We start from the raw sequence: 22689 nt of genomic DNA, 5'->3' as shown, positions 1-22689 counted from the left end.
GTGTAGACGACAAAAGAGAGTCTGGACAAAACCAGAGAACAGTAAAGGCTTGCAGCTAAGGCTGATTACAGGCCGCACTGCATGAGACAGCCAAGGCCTCCCACATGGGATACCGTCAGCCCATGCCTACTGCTGGGAGAACCAGGGAATGTAGGGAGTGCCCCAGGTTCCAGACCTTCTATCAGCAAAACAAACCTGCAGAGGCAGGACTGCCACATTCCAATGGCAAAGCTCGTTCCTGGCCTATTAGAGTCGGGTACAACATGGGATTTACTCTTTTCTTAGAAGTTAATATCCCTCCCACATGTGTGCAGCTGCCTCTGCCACAGGCTAAGTCAAACCAACTCTTGCCTAACATCATCATAAGGGCCCATCAGGGATAAATCAGAGTTGGCATGCAAAGTACCTGCCTGCGACACCAATAAGAGACCTCAGGACCAGAAAAGAAAGCAGGGAAAAAGGGTTAAACGTAATAACACCTTGGCAGAGCCTCAGAACCTTTAAAAGCTCTTTAAAGCAGGAAAATAGAAGAGCATAAAAATTATACCATTGCACACTGAAGCAAATAAAAGGGGAAAATTATAGATAATACAAATAAAGAACCAATTACCTTTTCGCTCCCAGCCAAATCAACCAAATAAAGTTTCCCACTGAGTTTTTTTTCAGTCTCTACATTCTCTTGTTTAATATTTATCAGGAAGATACTGTGACTTCTAGAGCTGTGTTCATTCATGTCTGAAAAGGAAAATAGTTTACTGCTCTACAAAGAACATGTAGGTTTAGGTAGCAAACCTCTCATCTAAAAAGCATAACAAGTCATGCCCAGTAGCTCCATTTCATTGAAGTAAGTCCAGCCACTTTTAAAAATTATCTGAGACCCCTGTTTCTTCTGAAAAACAATGCTCATTCTAGAAATACAAGATTTTAAATGTCTTCAAGGAGCAAAGAAATTAATCTAAAAATCTTAGTCAACAGGTTAAGATATCAGATTTTCTAGCTCTACCTGAAGCCCCATCCTCTAAATTCCTACTATAGCATGACTTTCCCCTTGAAGAATTCACTACTTCCTACCCTGCCTTACTTTAAATTCCTCAGACTTTAACATGATTAATACATGATGTAGTCTATCTTAGTCATGTGCATAAGCCTTGCCTTATCAGTAATATCATAAGCTTTCTTAAGGAAGGATTAAGACTTTCCTAAGGAAGGATTAAGACATACACTTCTATAACCTATGCTAACTGCAAAGAAGTTTTCAAAAATTAAATATGCTTCATTAGGACGGGGTACTGGAAATAAAAATCCTTGCAAATCCTCGTCTTTGTCTGCCAAGCAGACAGAGACCCCAGCAACCATCCTATTCAGCCTTCACCAGCAATCATTTCTCAAAACCATCTTACCAGATTATATGTAAAAAGCTCTAAAGATTCATTTTGTAAAAACTGTCCGAACTAACAATTAATTCAGCAAAGTTGTAGGATACGAAATCCACATGTTAAAAATCAGTTGTATTTCTAAGTACTAACAATGAACAACCCCAAAAATTAAGAAAACAACCTTATTTATAATAGCAAAAAAAAAAAAGAATAAACTACTTAGGAATAAACTTAACCAAAGAAGAGAAAGACTTATACACTGGAAACTACAAAATGTGACTGAAAGATATGAAAGAAGACACAAATAAATGGATTGATTGGAAGACTTAATATCATTAAGCTGTCAGTATAACCCAAAGCAATCTACAGATTCAGTGCAATCTCTATCAAAATTTCAATGACATATTTCGCAGAAGTAGAAATATCCATCCTAAAATTCATATGAAATCTCAAGGGACCCCAAATAGCCTAAACAATCTTGAAAAATAAGAACAGAGTTGAAGGTCTCACACTTCAACAATATAATGGACTTTGGGGACTTGAGGGGAAGTGTGGGAGTAGAGCAAGGGATAAAAGACAACAAATAGGGTGCAGTGCATACAGCTGAGGTGATAGGTGCATCAAAACCTCACAAATCAGCACTAAAGAACTTACTCATGTAACCAAATACTACCTGTACCCCAATAACCTATGGAAAAAAAAAAAAAAGTTACCACAAAGTTACAGTAATCAAAACAGTGTGGTATTGACATAAAGACAGACATATAAATCAATGGAACAGAATAAAGGGCCCAGAAATAAATCTTCACATATATGGTCAAATAATTTTCAACAAGAATGTCAAGACCATTTCATGTGGAAAGAACAGTCTTTTCAACAAATAGTGTTGGATATCTACATGCAAAAAATATATTAATGTTGGGCCCTTACCTTAGAGTACATGCAAAAATTTACTCCAAAAGGATCAAACACCTACATATAAAAACTAAAACTATAAAACTCTTAGAATAAAACACAGGAGAAAAGCTTCATGACATTGGACTTGTCAATAATTTCTTGGATATGACACCCAAAGCACAAGCAACAAAATAAAAATAGAAACTTCATCAAAATTAAAAACTTTTACATATCAAAAGACACTATCAATAGTGTAAAAAAGCAATCCATGGGATAGAAGAAAATTTTATAAATCATATATCTAATAAGGAATTGATGTCCAGAATACATAGAGAACTCCCTACAAGTCAACAACAACAAATCAACCTGATTAAAAAATAAATACAGACCTTGAATAGACGTCCCTCAAAGAAGATATACAAATGGCCTATAAGCACATGAAAAGATGCTTAACATCACTAATCATTAGAGAAATGCAAATCAAAACCACAATGAAACAGTACTTCACACCATTTAGATGGCTATTATAAAAAATAGTAACAATAACGAGTTGGCAAGGATGTAGAGAAATGAAAACTCTGGTGTTCTGCTATTAGGAAGAGACAATGGTACACAGCTGCTGTAGAAAATAGTAATAATAGCAAATAGTAGCGGTTCCTCAAGAAACTGAAAGTAGAATTACCATAAGATCCAGAAATTCCACTTCGCACATATACTCAAAAGAATTGAAATCAAGGACTCAAATAGATGTTTGCATACCTTTCTTCATAACAGCATTATTCACAATCGCCAAAATGTAGAAGCCACCCAAGTGTCCATTAATGGTTAAATGAATTTTTTAAATGTTGTATATACATACAATGGAATATTATTCAGCCTTAAAAAGGAAGGACACTTGCTACCACGTGGATGAAACTTGAAGACATTATGCTAAGTGAAATAAGTCACAGAAGGACAAACACTTTATGATTCCACTTATATGAGGTACCTAGAGCAGTCAAATTCATAGAGACAAAGTACATTGAGCAAGAGGAGAATAAAGAGTTGGTGTTTAATGGGTTCAGAGTTTTGGTTGGAGAAGATAATCTAGAGATGGAAGGTGGTGCCGTTGCACACAACGTGAAGGTACTTAATGTCACATAAATGCACACTTTAAAATGGTTAAGATGGCAAATTTCATGTTAAGTATATTTTATTGCAATAGTAAAAGAAAAACCTTACCAGAATGGTAATAATAATAGCAATTTTTCTTTAGACTAGCAGTTCCAAACCAAGGCACCAAAATGCATTATCGGATATGCCATAAATAATTTGTAACTAAAAGCAGCTTCAGAAACAGAGTGAATAATGTAAATGAGAGATGCTACTACTGTAAGAATATCTGTCTTACATTCTTTCATGTGTGTGGGGGGGGTTTTAAGCAAGAGAAAAAGAAGTGGAGTTTGAACAACACTGTATCCAGGTCTAGGCTCACCTATGAAAGTTGCTATATATATGAATATCATCTGATACATTGCTCAGATAGAGAAAATGTTGAGAATTACAGTTCTGGACCACAGAATCAGAGAGTCTTGGGTAGAAGAGACTCAAAGAGTCTAGACCAGTCAGCCAACCAATGCCTGAATCTCTTTTACAACATAACAGTGAACTCACTACCTCTCTAGGTAGCAGGCTGCACTTGCGGCAGCTATAATGGTTGGAGAGTTCTCCTCATAGGGGTCGAATTCCGCCTCCCTAGAGCTCCAACAATCATGGATATTCTAAGCATTGAGATGGAACAGAACAAGCTGACCCTCTTTCTTAGTGTCAGCACCTTCAACACGGTAAGCTATATTACATCGTCCACACACCCTCCTCCAGATTTTTTCCCTCACGCAAGCTATAAACCCTTAGTTCTCTCAGCTTCTGTTCATGTGAGCTCACTCTCATTTGTCCACATCCCTCTTAATAAGATAGACATCTCTCATTTTTTCACGGACCCTCTGCTGCCCAAATCCCATTTGCACTGCTTCCCTGAGACGCAATGAATATACTGAGGAAGGAACTGCAGAGTCAATGAGCCGATCTGAATGTGTCTGCTAGTAACACGTCGGAAGGCTTTCCCTAAAGCTCCTGGCTCTGCTTTCTGACTTCCTTCTTCCCTTTCCTTTTCTTTTTTACAGAGGGCAGAAATCTAACATGGTTTATTTCCATGTGTGTGACTGCAACGTATTATAGAATTTGTTGGTTTGAAATTTTTTTTAACCTGAACAATAACATTATTAAAATAAACAAACTGAGGAGTTTACTCTTTCCCTCCCTTTGGTTGGCTGGTTGTTTATTTTTCCTAATGTTCAGGCTTAGGCTATTATCAGGGTCCAGTAAGTCTCACCCAACATCTCCAAGACCTCAGAGCCCTGTGGACAGCAGAAGGCACCCTTTCCCATGACTGCCTAGACACACTCATAGCACACATACCCTAGCGTGTATGTCCCAGCACTGCTCTCTAACCACCTTCCCATGCATTCTTTCATTTGTGCCTCATTCCCCACCTCCCTCGGTTGGTAGGCAGACATCTGTCTCCCAAGCTACAGGGGAGGAAACACCCCCACCATGCTTACTTGTCACAGCCACGTGTCGGTTTGCTTTGCCTTCATCTATTACATCCATGACTTCCTCAGGGCTCGACACAAACCGCTCAGTGCACCCCTGGAAGAGAATCAGTTCAGGTTCAACATTAAAAGAGTTGAAAAGCAACAATATTTTGAAAGGCTGGAACATTTTCCTGTTTATCTTCTAGAGGTGCAGATAAATAGAAAAGCTGAAATATCGATCCAACAACTTCTCCTCCTTGCCTAGGGCTTGAATTCTACATTAAAGAGAAGTCTGAGCAAGCCCTAGGAAGTACAGAAGTAAACCAAAAAAAGAATTGTCAAGTTTTCCTAGGTTTTTGAGTACATATTCATACTCAACAGCAACACTTTAAGAAGACAGGAAATCAAAGAAGAAAATCAATGAGCGAAGAAATGGATGAAGTTTTGCTTTGCCTTCTATCTTTATTTATTTACCACGATGGCCACCAATAATAGAGACTTTGATGTTCCACAGATAATGCTATAATAAGCGTTTCCAACTGCAAAGTAAAAACAATTGCATTCAATACCAAAGCCTCTTTAAATGTGAATAATATTAAATAATAATGTCATAAAGGAAAGATACAATTGAAGAAAATAAATGTCAGTTTTTAAAACCAGATGAGTATTAAATTTAAGGAGCCTGATTAAATGCCTATATGCTCTTTACAGATAATATTCTGTGCATCTTATGTAATAATTATTATGACAGAGACTGGAGAGAAATTAATGGCATCACCAATCAAATCTTCCTCATACCTTTACATACGGGACTCTGTTTTTATCTTCATGAACGGCCAAGTTGGTCTTGGACACTACAGAGGTGAGAATGATAGCATGCAAAGAAGAAAATAAAAGTTAAAGACTCTATATTGGAGGAAAAATGGAAGTTTGTTACATAGGACAGGCAAATCTACTCTCTTTGCAATATGCAAGTTTAAGCCTTGGCTGAAAATGAACAAATACCCTGAAGGCAACAGAGTATCTCTATAACTTCTCATTAATTCCTTAAGCAGAAGTGTGATAAACCATTTCAACCTCCCCGGACTTTTGTTACAGAACAAATAAAGGACAAGCACTGAGGTTACTTACCATCAAGTAAGTCTCTTATTTTGTCCAAGTAGATCTCAAAATAGGAAACCTAGTTAAAAACAAATTGAGTTGGGAATAGACATGCCACAGTGTATTTCAAAAATACCATTATTAGTACTTAGGAAAGCTTTTGTCATGCATGGCTAAGAAGAGTAAGAAGAGGGGTTCAAAGTGAAGACGCAGAATCTGGCCAGCTCTACTGGGATTCCCCTGCTTCCTGCTAGCTCTATGCTTTCCTAAGTGTGGACCATTCTCCATCCCCACACATCACGGTTCCCTTTGGTTGTCATTCAGGTGTTCTTAACATCGTGTGCTAGACACTTACAGGAGGACTCTAGACTTTATGTTAGACGAGCACCAAGCAAGTTTTCTATTGCATGATACTGACAGTATCATGAAGAAGGGGGGACTTAGCCCAAATGTTCACATGCAAGAAGCCGGGAGAGGACAAGGGCAGTGTTTTTAGAACCACAAGAGCTCAGAAAGGTAACTGGGCAAGAGCTGGTAATGGTGGCCAGCTCTGGTGCATCCAGGAAAGATCTGAACAAAATGGGACTTGAAAAAAGATGGTTAGACTGTGAGAAGAAAAGGAGGCCTTCCTATCAGTCTCAAGGCTCAGCTGCAGCACTGCCTTCATCAGCATCGCCTAAGAACCTGTTTGAACTGCAGAACCCTGAACCCTACTGCAGTCCTGCTGAATCCGAATCCCAGAGAACAGACCTAGGAATCTGGTTCTCAATTCCCCAGGCGATTCTTATGCTGGCTGATGTCTGAGACCTGCTTTAACTAAATATGTGGTCTTAGGGACTCAATTCACACATACCAAGACCCTATGCCTCAATTGTCCCATCTGTCACATGAAGCCATAGGGCTTTACAATGTCAAAAATCCTCCTCCAGGATTCTGTACTCTGTTTATATCTGCTTTCTGCCTACCCAATAAACTTATCTGCCCTATGTTCATAAGTTCTTTTGAAATCTAAACAAGGGAATGGGCAGAAAGGAAAACAGTTGTAAAGTTGTAAAGCTGGGATGTGACTACTCAGGTGAAACCTCATCCCTATATCCCAGCTCTGGACCAGTCATGGGGAAGCGAAGACTCTAAACCCAGCACTGCTCCCAGTTCTGACTCAGCCCTGATCCATTATTGTTAATGTGCCTCGGTCTGGAACCACCCGACTGGAACCATTCCAGCTACTCTGAGATGTGGGGTCCTAGCTTGAGCCCTGGAATCCACTGCTGGGCATCTCTCCTGGCTGCCTGTATCCCTAGGAACATCTACCTACTTGAACACCTGTCAGACTCCCCTGTGAGTCTGAGGCCCATCTCTCATGGACACATCTATGTGACATTTCAAAGACTCACATCTACAGCTTTGTCTAATGCTGCCACACTCCCCAAATCCTTATGGGTCTGTTTGGCCTCCAATCCTGCATATCTCTAACCCAGCCCTGCCTTCAGCCAACTCAATTCTAGTTCAGCGCATTCTATTTATTTCAGATTTGTCTGATTTTCAATTCATTGTCTATTATTTTTGAGATCTTAAACATGTGGCCTTATTTCCATCGATGACAGAGAAAATTAATTATGTCTTTAAAAAGTCACAAACTAGATACTGGCAAATCTGGCAGTTAGAATCATATTCACATTTAACGTCAGTAGAAACAGGATTCTGATTTTATTAATTTCTGCTTTTGGTGTGTGTGTGAGGGTGGCGATTTCATTGTTTTGTCATTTCAAATATTTTGTGAGACCAGGCAGAAGAAAAATAAATAGGCATTGTTTGGCATTAAGAAACACGATGTTTAGAAATAAAGTTTAAAACCTCAGTGGGACTCATTTTAAGGAGCAGATTTTCAATATTGCCTTAATCAGTGCTCTTTTTCTTGATTTAGCCTCTCATCAAATTACAAAGTAGTCAGCAAGTAATTTGCCCACTTATAATTATTATTTATAAAACAAGTAAGCATAACTACAAATGCTACACAGAAATCTGGACTGTAAAATTCAGTCCTAGAGACTAAGAGTGTTGTTCCTCTCCTCCCCCAACTTCATGCTAGGGCTGTTTTTATCTTAATAAGATTCTAACACAAGACCCTATTTTGAGGGCAGTAATTGGTTTAACATCTTATTCCAGGATTATCACATAAGAACCCTGCAGTAGTTTAAGCTATTTAAATGCAAACAGCCCTAAAGAAGCACTAAGCTTCTAAATCTTGATCCCATCAAAGCAACAAGCTTCTGTATCCTTAGATATAAAGAATCTTGGCAAGAAGGGGAAACAGGCTTTAGCCAACAAAAGGACTCCTAAGGAAAAGTGATTTGCTAGATGTAATTTAGAGTTGGGCAAACAGTTGTTGCCTTCTTTTTATGTCATTTACGAAAGGTATATAGTAGTAAGGGGAGAAGTTTAATATAATTGAAAAGGTATCGCATGTGCCTAGACCTAGGTCAGACCTAGGGTCTATTCTTAGCTTTATCAACAACTTGCTGTGTAAGTTGGGCCTTCTAACTCTGCGTCTATTTTTTTTTTAGACAGAGTCTCTCTCTGTCACCCAGGCTAGAGTGCAGTGGAGCGATCTCAGCTCACAGCAACCTCTGCCTCCCGGGTTCAACTGATTCTCGTACTTCAGCCTCCTGAGTAGCTGGGATTATAGGCACACACCACCATGCCTGGCTAATTTTTTTTTTTTTTTAGTTGAGACAGGGTTTCACCATGTTGGCCAGGCTGGTCTCAAACTCCTGACCTCAGGCAATCCACTTGCCTCAACCTCCCAAAGTACTGGGATTACAGGTGTGAGTCACCGCGCCCGGCCTAACTAACCGTGCATCTTTAAACTTCCGTTGCCTCATCTCTGAACAGATGGGCCTGGTGCGGTAAGATCCCAGCCTGAAGGGAAATCTCTTAGCAGATCTGCTCAGCAAGTCTTCTTAGAACTGCCCCTTCACCCTCCCCAGCCACAGTGGGGGCCCCAGACAGCATGTGCATCCTGGACACAGCTCATCAGGCAAGGGGGGAACCTATGTGGGCTGGGCCAATGAGTCCCTTCCCAAGGGAATTTGGGGTTGGAAATAAGGGAATGCTGGAGCAGCAGCTGCCATGTTGCCAACCCCTTCTCCCACCAAAAAGAGAGAAAGATGCTCCAGAACAAGAGAAAGAAGTCAAGCAAGAGGGCAGAAAAGCAGGGACTGTAATGGGTTTGGGGTTTCTTTTGGAGGTGATGACATGCTCAAGAATTAGATAAGGATCATCATTGTATGCTGTTGGGAATATAATAAAAACCATCAAACTATACACTTCAAAAGGATGAATTTTGTGCTTTGTGAACAATATTTCAATTGTTTAAAAAGTTTAAAAAGAAAAAAGAAAAACAGGGCTTAGATTTCCTGCCCTCCACACTTCATCCTCCACAAAATGCCCACTGTTAGATTCTGTATCTTATAACAATATCCTCTATTTGCTTAAACAAGTGCCTTTCAGTCACTTGCAAAAGAGGTGTTCCAGTGAATATATCCTAATAACAAATTTTATTATTAAACAGCTACAGTAAGAGAGTAGGAATCTCTCTTTTAATGCAAATTTAAGTCCATAACAAGTTCTGGTTTAAAACCAAAACAAAATACAAAGAGGAAGATAAAAAGGAGGAGAATTCCTCTTCCCAACATTTCTCAGAGTTCTGCTCTGTGACACTCTGCTCAAAACACAAGTCTGTGATACTCTTAGGGGGAGAAATGTGTCTATATTCAAATAAGCCGGGAAATGTAATCTAATACATGTCCCTTTTGCAGAGCATGTTGAAACTTGTGATAAATTTAACACTGTTCAAGAAAGCACTTTCCCAGCTCATTTGGCCTTATAGCCCTTTTCCCTGCAAGCCCACCATTAATAATACGAGGCACTGTGTTCCACAGAACACACTTTGGGAAATGCTGTCCTAACCCAAACACAAACACATTTCAGTCATATCCACAGAGATCCAGAGGATAAACGGTAGAATTCGGGCAACAATCAAGATGATTTCCTGCTAAAGAAGGCTTTTACTTTGCTTACCACAAGAATGTAATTTAAATTAGTAAGATCATCTTTTATATCTATTTGAAAGGAGGAGGGATAAGAAACGTTATCTGGGGCCCAGTGTCTTCTCTTGACCAATCAGGAATACATACCTTTATGTGAAATTCCAGGTTCTCATCCATGGAGTAGATATGGTCAAAGATGTCATGAGCAATTCGTGGGATGATCCCCATGAGCTGGGGGTCGTGCAGCTTCCCCTAGTGGGTGAAAATACAAACACGGGCCGTTAAAGGGTGCTGGGAGACACATGAGAGAGAGGAGGAACAATTGCTGGGTTCCTTAGACAGAACCTGGTGGAGCAGGAAGCACCCACATGTGCCTGCCGGCTCCTTTGGGCATCTACCTGACTTGCCAACAGACCAGAAGTTGGTGGAAAAACTCAACGTGTTCATCTGTTTATCCAGCAGGGGAGCACTTGTTCTGTCAAATTCTGAGGCCCCACAGTATTGCCTCCAGCTGCCACTCAAGGCAGCAAATCAGTGTCTATGTGGCTAGTGTGGGGTGAGGCGGAGAAGGGAAAGGGAGCAGGAGAAGGAATGAGGATATATGGGTTTGGGTTTTGAGTATTTACAAACTGACCTCAGCCTGCAGGTCTAAGTATGGTAATCTCCTTTAATGAAATAACCTTTAAGAACCTTATTCTGGCAACACTTTCAGTATCATTTAACAGATCAATCAAGAAAATATACTTCATCAATTTCTTTTAAAAATCTGTGGTTCCCAGGCTGAATTGTTCTAAATAAGTTTTAGCTGTTTCTAACACCTAAATCCACGTTTAAGATAGTCTTATATTCTTCTTTCCCCCCTTTTCTACTTTACACATTTTACCTAAGGGGGTGGGGATAGGTAAATTCTCCTGCTATTTGGATATTACCAAATCCACTTTTAAGGTCCAGAATTTGCCACCTCTGAAGATTTTAGAAAAATGTCATAGGATCTGACAGCAACTCCTAATGAAGACTTCCAGAAGCATTTAAAGCAACACACAAGCTCCAGAGAGCCTTCGCCTAAGCCCACCATCAAATAAGCACTTAAGTTCTCATATGTGTTCAACAACCCATCAGTGAACAAACACACAGTCTGCAGGTTTAAAGTGATCGGTGCCAACAGTACACCCAGAGAATTTTCCAGATTTTTTTTTTTTTTTTCTTTAGACAAGGTCTCACTCTGTTGCCCAGGCTGAAGTACTGACTGCAACCTCCACTTCCCAGGCTCAAGTGATCCTCCAACCTCAGCTTCTGCAGTAGCTGGAACTACAGGTGTGCACCACCACACCCGGCTAATTTTTTGTATTTTTTGTAGAGACAAGGTTTCACTGTGTTACCAAGGCTGGTGTCCAACCCCTGAGCTCAAAGTGTCTGCCCACCTTGGCTTCCCAGAGTGCTGGGATTACAGGCATGAGCCACCTCATCCGGCAGTCTGGCTTCCAGCAAAGCTGTCTCATCTGGAAAAATGGGTACTCCTCTGGAATGCCCTTACCTATTAAGAATCTAAATAGTTTGATGTATTGATATTGTTTTTTAGTTTGACTGCATACTTCCTAAAGATAGGGATGGCCAGTGCATGTATATTTCTCTCCACTGCTTACAAAATTTAGTATTTATTACACAGCATTATTGTATAATTTAAGTTAAATAGGATATATAAAGTGCTTAGTGACATGGGAAGGGCTCAAATAAATGTTAGTATTATATCACTCAGCTCATGGGAGGTTCTCACGAACAAGTTGTTGGAATTTATTTCACCTGAAGAGTCTGAAACACATTTCTATCTCTGACAATTAATATATATCTTAGGGAAGAAAACAGTGCCAAATGACAGACTGACAATCTCAAATCTTGATAACTTTTAAACTGTACATTCCATCATAAACGTGTAACAAATTAGACAATGGGCCCCCACATGCTCTGAACCATGGAGATCCCTGGCAGAAACAATACCTATGGTGAGAACATCATTTCCATATGGTCAAATGTCATGACTCCACTCAGCCAATCAAAAGACCTCCCCTACCCAAGCCCTCCAGAGCTTTTTAATAATTGATGATAATCCTTTAGCTTCTCCTCAGTAGCCCACAGCCAGAGAAGAACGATTGATAATCCAAAAATCATTTATAATTGACTCACATCTATTTTCCTACATGCTTTCCCTTTCAATGGATTTATCTCCCCATTGATTCCTGGCTTATACAAGTGCTGACATCCCTTTGTTTGCCTTTGTCAGGGCAAGAACCAAGGCAGAACCAGAGATGAATCTAGGACACTCTCTACTTTGTGTCTCTCTGAAGTCCTCACCCTAAAATCAATGTGAGAAAAGTGAGTGTTCTCATAATAATGCCTCCCATCCCCACAGGAACAGACACATACCCAAATCCACCGCAGGCCTAGGAGCTGGCCTGCTTGATCCAGCTCAGATGCCCAAGAGCGGAAGGGCTTTCTGTGCAGTAAACTGGGCCTGCCGAAACAATCTGCAGGTGTGCGTATGCAGGGGAGGATGTAGGGCATGTGGAGCGTGCCTGTGTGTGTGTGTGTGTGTCTGTGTGTGTGTGTCGTGTTAGGGGAGCATATGGATGTGTGATGTGTGTGTGGTGTATGTCTGTGTGTGATACATGTGTATGGTGTGAGGGTTATGTCTGCATGTGTGGGGGCGTATGATGTACGTGGAGTATTAACATGTATGTGTGATGTGGGGCATATATGTGTGTGAGATGGATGTGGGGAATGTGTGCAGGTATATGCTATAGCGTGAATGTAGGAAGTGTGGCGAGTGTGGGAGTGCTTGTGGCGTGTGGCATTCTGTGGTGTGTGTGTATTGTATATGTGTGATATGTGGTGTCTGTGTCTGTATGATGTATGCGGTGTGTGTGTGTGTGTGTATGGGGGTATGTGTGTGTGTTGTGTGTGTATATATGTGGGGTCTGTCGGTATGTGTGCATGTGTATGTGGGAGCGTCTCGGTGTGTGTGGTGTGTCTGTGTGTGTATGTGGGGGGTATGCTATACAATGTGTGGTGTGTGGTATATGGTATGTCTGTACGTGTGTATGTCTGTGTGTGTATGATGGGGGTGTGGTATATAGTGTGTCGTATGCATGTCTATATGTAGGTGTGTGAGGTGTACATCTCTGTATGTTTATGATGTATGGAGGGGTCGTGTGTGGTATATAGTGTGTGGTGTGTGCTGTGTTTGTGTGTGGTGTGCATATATCTGTGTGTATATGTATGATGTATGTGGAGGGGTGGTATGTGATGTCTGTGTGTGCATATGTGTGTGATGTGTATATGTCTGTGTGTGTATGATGTATAGGGGTGTGTGCAGTATGTGTTGTATGGGTGTCTGTGTGTGATATATATGTCTGCGTGTGTTTATGATGCATGTGAGGGCCTTGTGTGGTGTGAGGTATGTCTGTGGTATGTATATGTCTGTATGTGTATGATGTACGTGGGAGGGTGTGTGGTATATGGTGTGTGGTGTGTCTGTGTAGGTATATGTGTGATGTGTATATGTTTGTGTGTATGATGTATTTCAGCAGTGTGGTATATGGTGTGTGGTGTGTCTGTGCATATATTATGCATGTGGTGTGTCTGTGTATATGTGTGTGGGTGCATATGTCTGTGTGTGTATCCTGTATGTGGGGGGTATGTGGTATATGTGTCTGTGTATGTATGTGCGTGTGTGTGTGATGTATGTGGGAGGTATGGTGTGTGGTGCATCTGTGTGTGATGTGTCTGTGTATATGTGTGTGGTGTGCATATGTCTGTGTGTGTATATGATATATGTGGGGGGTGGAATGTGGTGTGTGGTGTGTGGTGTGTCTGTGTGTGTGTGTGTGTGTATGAGAGGTGCTCCTTAGAGGTCTTCACTGCTTCTACACTGACCCTTGCAGATGAGATGCGCAGCCCAGACCCATAATGCACAGTTGCCTTGGGCAGTAAGAAGTGGGAAAATAGCTGAGAGCTATAGAAATTCAGAGACTAGAAATGTCCCAGATTTCCAGTAATAAATGGGTAATATGGGATGGCTTCCTTGAGGGACACCAAATCTTGAAGAATGAGTAAGTTTAGGAATGGGCAGAGAGGATGTGGGCGGAGAAGGTGAGTGGGAGAACAAAGTACAGGAACTGAGAAAGAACAGTGAAGGTGTATTTTAGCTGAAGGATCAAAGATGAACTTGGGGAGCAAAGAAATCCACTGCTTCATCACCTTGTTTCTCCCGGAAAGCAAATAGGAGAAAGATCTTTATAACTACATCTTGTATAATTTTATCCACAAACTTTTCCCATGGAATGTGATCTTTTAGGAGCACATGTGAAAGAAGAAACAAGACCCAGGCCACCAGCCACTGAACAAGACTCTCTTTGTTCCAACCCCAGTTGCCTCCTTGACCTCTCAAGCAGGGCAAGAGTTTCCTGAAACACTTAAGATGTCAGCCCGTCAGTGCATGAGCACCGTGCGTTCAGACAGCTTTGTTCGAAATCACTTGGCAGGCTTGGCGGGGCGGCCGGGAAGCCTGTACCATTCAGATGACCTCCAAGCGTCTCTTTGGGCAGAAAGAAAAAACACAAAGTGTCTCCGTCCATCTATATCAGTGCGCAGAAGAGGATCACAAAGTAGGGCATGGGGCCAAGAGAGGCCCTTCCCAGCATCACACACTGAACAAAAAGAACAGTCCGTCCCCTTTTCCTCAGCTGGAGCTGGAACCCCCTGTGTCCTCCCCAGCGCCAACCCTGGGTATGGGCTACACAAGCCCAGGACCTTCTGTGTGTTGGTGTCCACCAAGCTTAGCATTAACACCGTCCAGTGAGTCATACATTTACTGAAAACCTACCTTAATTGCTCCATCTTGAGAAGCTAATCTTTCCAATTTTATGTAGGCGTATCTGTTTGTTCCCCTCAATACAAGGTAAGGGAGTCACCACTGGAGGTCAGACCAAAACCAGGGGGATTAAAGTGAAAAACAGCTTTAACATGTGACTACTCTGTCCACTCAGGGACACTCAGGGAATTAACATCCCCTTCTGAAAGCCTTTGGAAGATCACAATGTGTAATTTGAATACATAAAATCCTCCTTTCAGAGAATGCAGACCCTGTATAGGGCTTTGTTGACTTAATCGCATTCCAGGATCCTGGATTTCTTGGTCTCCTGCAGTATCTATGACTTCAGCTTGGGGCTCCTCCTTCCCTCTGCCTTCCTCTGAAAATATCCCTTACCTTTGCTCCAATCTATAATTACCCTACAGAAAGAACTTGATTAAGTGAGGGGGTGGGTAGCACTAGGAAAAAACTCCCATCCACATCAACTATTTCTAACTGTAGGCACAAGTATGTGATCTGCAAAAGTCACAATAAAGAAAAGCAACTCATTACAATCGACCTTTTAAAACTGACAAAGATGAAGAGGTGACAGAATTTAGGCAACCAGAGGTGAAACCTGTCCGGAACCCAGTTCCTTTCAGGTCCCCCATGAGTCCTCACGGGGCAGGCATTGTGGAGTACTGTAAGACACAGAGGGCTTGAGAGCCTCTAGTTTAGCAAAATATCTCTTATATGAGTTTTTGTTTTTTGGTTGTTTATTTTATTTATTTTTATTTATTTTTTGAGACGGAGTCTTGCTCTGTCGCTCAGGCTGGAGTGCAGTGCTGTAATCTTGGCTCACTGCAACCTTTGCCTCCCTAGTTCAAACAATTATCCTGCCTCAGTCTCCCAGGTAGCTGGGACTACAATTTGTGTGCCACTGCGCCTGACTAATTTTTTTTTTGTATTTTTAGTAGGGATGGGGTTTCACCATGTTAGCCAGGCTAGTCTCGAACTCCTGACCTACATGCTGGGATTACAGGCATAAGCCACCACGCCTGACGTCCCATATTAGTTTTAAAGGAAGGACATAGCTCTTTGCCATCACCCTACATCCATCTCTTCTCCCGAAATAAGATTTTACACTGGGGAGCATTCTCTATCTTGATGTCTTACAGTTTAAATTTCTCGCATTTAGCAAATACCTTGTATTTCTAATCCCAAAGCTTAAAAGGTCACTCTTGTAAGCATTCCAAGAGATTTGGGGGGATTTTAAATAACGCGGGTTGCTTTTGTTTGTTTTTGTTTGGTATTATATATAGTTTGGTAATATAAAAACAAAACAAAACAAAAACCTCCGGACTGATTGAATTCCTCACTAGACACCATATCTCTCTTTCAAGTGCCATCTGACCTATGAGGGGGTTTTTGTCCACAGCTACTGGACTAGGTGGGACCCAGGAAATGTAGAACTGCAACTTTTCTACAGTCTCAAGGTCAAGAGTCGGGGGCCCAGTAAGAGAGAGAAAGGCGAGCGGCCGGGGCAGGAGTGTGGGGATACCAGGGCCGGCGTTTCCAAGACGTTCTGCAGTAGAGTGTGAGAGGAAGAGATGGGTTGATGCCACTCAGGTGTCAGGGGAAAGACCTGCTTAGTCAGAAAGAAGTGATAAATAAACCTCATGCTTCCTTTAATCTGTGCAGTCTCTGAACCACTTTGTCTTCAGCAAAACAGGTGAAAGAGAGTCAACACCACAGAAATGAGATCCCCGGCGCTGTACCCACACTTGAAATCAGTATGAGCAGAACATCAGAGCCCTGAGGATTTTAGCCTCGTGCCTTTGAAATCTCCTCTTCAATAGGAATGATTCATAAGCTAAACCAATTCTGCAGCAGCCGTCTCAGTGCTATTCCCAGGAAGGCATCGTAAATGAAAAACCCTAAGCTGGAAGGATTAAGGATTCATCTTACCCTGCTGCTGAATTCCCCAAACTTCCTCTGTGCAGTTTCTTATAATAACCACGCTTACCACCTCTCCTCACCTGTCAGGTGGGTCTCACCTTTAGAAGAATTATCAGGCCCTGAAGGCCCTATAGTATTTGGTGATTAAAAAAAAAAAAAAAAAAGGGAAAAGAGGAGGCAAAGGGGTTCAATTTTGCCTGCAGACCTGCCTTGTTTGGAAAACAGACTGAAGCCACAAAGTTCCAAAGCCAACAAATGGAGCTGGGGTCATACCCTGAAGTGCCTTCAGGGAGCAGGTATGTAAATTAATAAGGAAGGATCCCCAATATAAGTTCATCTCCACCCCAGTGTGCATGAAGTGGGCTGGGTGTGAGTACAATGGAGAGCCCAGCCCATTATACATGGGGTGGCCAGAGCCAGGATAACAGGTACCATTTTCACAAATACTAACAGATATTTTATCAAACTTCTCCTAGGTGACAGCAGCTGTTCCCTGCACTAGAAATGTTAACAAAAAGGTGAACAGGACAATGAAGTGAACAGAGAAGCCTGAATTTTATATTATGGTGAAATTCACCCAGTGCTGCCAGATCTTCAGAATATTCAACCTAAGATGGAAAATTTGAATGGTGTGAAATCATCCAATTTTTAACATTGCTTACAATTTAAAAAATATACATAATGTGCAGGCCAAACAAAAATATATCTGTGGGCTGAATGTGGCCCATAAACCAACTTTTAAAAATCTCTGATCTACAGTTTTTCATCTATTGTAAGAGATGTACCTCCCCGGGGGCCTTCATCAAGGTAAATGATTTTCCCAACAGGCTTTCCCAGTTAGATTGAGGCTGAAGTCCAGAACGATGTTCACACTACTGCTTAGCTAATCAATGATTGTTTCTGAATAGAATGTATTCTTACCATCACAAAGTTATCAATAAAGGCCTTTTTAAAATACTGAATTCCTGAGACTTTATTTTTCACTGCTATTTTAAAACTTCTCAAAGACATAATTAATTGGCCAAACATAACCGTCTCTATTTCCCAGTAAAGAAAGCCACATGCACCTCAAGTTTTGCTGGAAACGTCAGTTCCATTCAGTCATCTCAGAGATTCGCATTAGACACATTGTAATCTTACCTCCATGGTGTGGGTTTTTCCTGATGAAGTCTGCCCATACGCAAAAATCGTCCCGTTATAACCTTCAAGGACATCTGTGAACAAGAAAAAGAAATTAAAATTAACTCATTACTTTGATCATATGCTGGTGTAGGTTGCATATTTTAAAATTACATTTTCCAAATGGCCCATCTCATTTTTCATACAAATGATATATTTCAACTCCTTGTGAATTTTAAGTAGAATTATGAGATAAGAGCAGAAATGCAGGCCTCTGTTGTTCTACAAATAGAAAGAAACGGACTCACACTTCACAGAATATATTAATGAAGAAGGAGGCAGACACACGTTCTCCCAATGACATCAAAATGAAGACAGAGACGTCCAGCAGAAAACTTTTTTTAGTAGAAGGATATTTGAGTTTTCTTCTATAAGTTGATGTATTGAGATCAGTTGGGGGGAAAAGAAAACACTATTCTTATGCCCCAAGTTTCTGGAGTGAGATGAAGAATAGAATTTCTTTCCTCAGTTTAAACGCTGGCCCAGGCTAGCTCCTTGGGGAGGTTTCTCCTGAAAGCCCTACCGGAGCTCCTTGAGTCCAGAGTGGGGGGAGGAAAAGGGCCCCACTCTATAAACACAGCCTCACGGTGACAATCCAATCAACCCAGAAACTAGCCGGGCCCTCACTTAAATTTAATGTCTCTGTGTTTGCACTGACAGTGCTAACAAGCCAGCCCAGGCCCATCAGCATCAGGAAATGTCTTTTAATTACACAATGATAGCACTGTGCAAAGCCTTCCACATTGCAAGTCAGTGCCACATCACACAGAGACAAGGGGAGGCTCAAGGGTGGAGGCTGCTTTTTGCTGAAGAGCTGAAGATTATCTGTGGGAATTCTTTCAAAGCAGCAGAGGTGATTAAAATATATTTAGCACTCATTTTCCTCCTGCTTTCCTCCTTCATCCTCACAAATATCACTGGAAGAGGAACAATGCATCATTAATATCCTTGATCCTCCATTCAGCATAAGGGGAGGAAGTCTTCATTTGCACAAGGTGCAGAGGCAGGGAGAAGGGCCCACACCGAGGTGTCCTACTCAGGGTCATGTAGTAGGGTCAAACTAAGCCAGGCTTACTTCAGGCTCTATAAATAGAGTTTTTCTTTTGGGGGCATGGTAGAGGGAGTCCTCTGAATTTTATGATCCTGGTTTGTTTTTGTTTTGCTTAGATGGGTTTGCTTTTTTGAATTTTTTTATATAAATTCTGATTTGTTATGTTTTTAAAAACAATTTTAATATACATTTGACCCATCTGAGGTTGTTGAAGTGTGAACTGGGATAAGAACGAAAAGCAATATTTTATTTTAGGAATCTAAGAAAAGGAAAATTAAGTGTCAGGGTTTTTTTTTTTTTTTTTAATTCTAGCAGCCCTCAAGAGTTTGTATCAAGCTATACTGGGGGTTAGGGGAGAGGAGGGACGGAGAGAGAGAGGAGGGAGAGAGAGAGAGGAGAGAGAGAACGTTCACACATATCAGACTTCGGCTAATGGTTCCCCTGGTAACAATGGGAAGCAAAAACTTGAAGTAGTCAGTGTAAGGTTTGGAGGTTCAAGCTTCAGTTTCCACAAAAATGCCAAATTACTCAAAGAAAAGATTCCTCAGGCCAGAGCAGACAGAGCACCTCTACACCAACATGAATATGATATGCTTTGAGGGACCCAAAGGAACAAGGTCCCACCCTTAGGTCAAACTTTAAAAATGCCATATTCATAACACGAACAACTCCAGCCTATTGGAATGCTGGCTACATCACAATATTACAGTTTCCATTTATTCAAAATTACTATTTTTTATAAATTAACCATCCTCCTACACACATACACACACACACACACACATACACACACACACACACACACACCCCTGAAAGGGCTTTCCTTGTCTTAAGCCTCTGTGTATGAAACACTCTGGAACCCACTGGCCCAGGTGTTAGAACAGCACCGAAGTTGCCAGGGCCAGGGGTCCAGCCATCCTGACCTCTGCTGGCCACCCTGCAAGTGCCGATGTTCCCACGCAGGAGGCCCCAGGGAGGTGATACTGAGCAATCCGCCACACCAAGGAAACTCAGCTCAGAACTCAGCTTCCTCCTGAATAAGGCCACACCCGAGGCCTCCCAGGTCTCATCCACGCCCCTGAGTCCATCACTATAACAGAAGCTCGTCTGTGGCTTCACTTGTTTTGGACTAAGGAGCTGAGAAGCGTGCGAGACTGTACTTGGAGAATCTGTTTCTTGCTGCCATTTCGTCACCGAGTACAATTTTTTTCCCCTTCTTTTTTTGTAAGAAAAGAGGAACACGTAAAACCCCACTAGAACAAACTCCACTCGGCCCTGAAAGTATTTACAATCAGGTTACAGCTCATTCACTGCTGCAGAACCTCTCTCCAGCGCTCAAGGTTGAAGGGAGCCGACGTCGCCCTCTATCGGCTCCGTGCTGCACTAGAAGATAATTTAAACGAAAAAGCTCTTTGAAGCCAGTGTTCTCTATTTTCTTCGAAACTCCAGGTTTTGGGGGCTTGTTTTCTGTTTATTGTTTGTTTGCTCAGTCTATGTTTTGATTTGCTGGTGAGGGGAGGCACAGAGGGGAAGTGGAGCAGGAGCCCAGCGCGTTTCTATGGCCACAGCGACCACAGGCGGTGGGGGAGCCGCAGCGGGAAAGGCCAGGACGCGCTCTGCACGGCGGGGGCCACACCGCCCCCGACCCGATTCCCACAGAAGCGCCCACAAAAGGCACTTTCATCACGTCCACTGCCTGCTCCTGGGCCCACGGAGTGCATTTGTTTTAGAGTCTCTGCAGAAACAATGACTGTTTCCACATTTCAGCCACGCTCCGCAGACAGAACGTTTCTTTGTGTTGGTGCCTGGTGTGATGTGACCTCCACTGGTACAGCACAGCCCGCCGCACCTCGGGCCACAGCACTCTTCCATCCCGCAGCTGCATGAACCCCAGAAGGAGCTTCCACCGCAGGTGCCCAGAACCATCTCATCTCCCAGGGGAGGAAGGATAGCAGTAGATACTTAAAATGCTCCTTGCCTCCCATTTGCCCAGTTCTGAATCCAGGTCTTGCTAAAGCAAAAGAGTTAATGCCATTTTCAGATTAGAATTGGGGGAGGATTTGATCATATCTACCCATCAGTAGTCCTAAGGAGGCATGGGGCTTCCTACTGACTCTCCAGGGGAAATGGGGGCCTGTGGGGTTTCAGGTGACAGTGGCGGACAGCCATCCTCACCAGTCACCAAACCACTCAGGCCATAACCAGAGGATGAAGAGGCCGTCCTGCTGACCACCAGAGGCCAGCCCGCGTGCCGGCCGGCCAGACTAAAGGGTAGTCACTGTGCCACTGTGTCTTCAGAATGGAAGGAAACACGCCTCATCACTGGCAGATCACCAGGGCCACCACAAGGTGTGGGAGCCACCATCCCTGTCCCCTCTTCTCTACCCTCCTCCCACACCATTCCCAGCCCTGTCTTTGGCAATGCTTAGTTAATAGTCCATATGGCCTGACAGAACAGGGACCGCTCATAAAATAATTGTCATCAAATGCTCGCTGTGTGCTCACCAGGAAAGGGAGGCAGGGGAGCGCAGAAGAACATCAGTCAGTCAGTCAGTCCAACAAGTCCAGGCTTGAGTCCCAGTCCGTGGCCCCCAAACCAACCTGGCCAAGTTACCTCACTTCTCTGAGCCTCAAATTCCTCTTCTGTACAATGAGGAAAATAATGCTTACCCTACAGAAAGTTGTTGATTTAAAATGCAACTCCCTTCAGAAAGTTGTTGATTTAAAATGCAACAACATATGTCAAGTATACAGACAGTGCCTTATAAGTCACAGCTAAAAATATTTTTCTTCTTCAGAGTCATATGTAAGATAATAACAAAACAGATCTGGTAATATCATCCTAAGTTTAACACTCTTCATTGGGTCCACATTGTCTGCAGGATAAAGTCCATCCATTTCCATCAAATTGCTCCAGCCTAACTTTCCCAGCCTCATCGCCCATAATGCCGCTCTGCACCCTGTGCCACTCCAAGTTGCCCAAGCAGAATTTGTATCTTTATGCTTTCACTTTTGCAATCCCCTCTGCTTGTACAACCCTGCTATATTCTATAGTCCTCAGGACCCAACCTTTCAGAGAAACCTTCTTTAATTCTCCACTCCCTCTCCCGACCAAAATCAATACAAGTGACATTCTTCCGTGTTCCCGTGGCATTTTGCATACACCCTTTCTAAAGTACATAATGCCTACATGTGTGATGATTATGTACACATCTGTCTCTTTCCCTGTACCCAAAGCTCCTTGCAGACAGTCTTACATAGCATGGTGACTCCAGTCCCAGCAGTGCTTACCCCATGGTAAGTACTAAATACAACTTACACAAATGATTAAAAGAAACAACTGAATGAATGAATTTTAAAGGAATCATAACTGGAAAATAAGAAATCCCCTTCTCTAGCATCTGGATCATCCATATCTAGTTAATTTGGAAGGCAAATAATTGGCGTGGCTTCTGTAGGCTGGGACATAGTTACAGTACTTCGATAATAGCATCCAGTTACCATGGTGTTTGATTCCTAGGCGTCCAAAGGAGCCTTCCCATTTACTGTGCTGGTAGTCACAAACCCTACAACCTCTTTGAGAAGAAATGAAGGAGAATTCTACATGCCTTTTCAAGCAACATTTTGAAAAACAAACACCAAAGATGGGAGCATGAGA

General features: G+C 42.1%; 1 protein-coding gene across 1 annotated transcript in view; it reads right to left on the bottom strand.

The window, feature by feature from the left end:
• Window positions 1-22689, bottom strand: part of KIF5C (kinesin family member 5C) — a 153068-nt gene that overhangs the window by 79934 nt on the left and 50445 nt on the right. The window contains exons 3-8 of the mRNA XM_023217457.3: window positions 17942-18015; window positions 10144-10248; window positions 5978-6026; window positions 5645-5700; window positions 4874-4961; window positions 611-735 (exon numbers count right to left, since the gene is read on the bottom strand). Of these exons, the coding sequence (XP_023073225.1) occupies window positions 611-735; window positions 4874-4961; window positions 5645-5700; window positions 5978-6026; window positions 10144-10248; window positions 17942-18015 (497 nt within the window). The remainder of the gene's footprint in view (window positions 1-610; window positions 736-4873; window positions 4962-5644; window positions 5701-5977; window positions 6027-10143; window positions 10249-17941; window positions 18016-22689) is intronic.

This window comes from Piliocolobus tephrosceles, chromosome 11 (assembly GCF_002776525.5).
Source record: "Piliocolobus tephrosceles isolate RC106 chromosome 11, ASM277652v3, whole genome shotgun sequence".
Lineage (NCBI taxonomy): Eukaryota > Metazoa > Chordata > Mammalia > Primates > Cercopithecidae > Piliocolobus > Piliocolobus tephrosceles.
The sequence above is the reverse complement of the archived record's forward strand: the minus strand, read 5'-3'. Positions and strand labels throughout refer to the sequence as shown.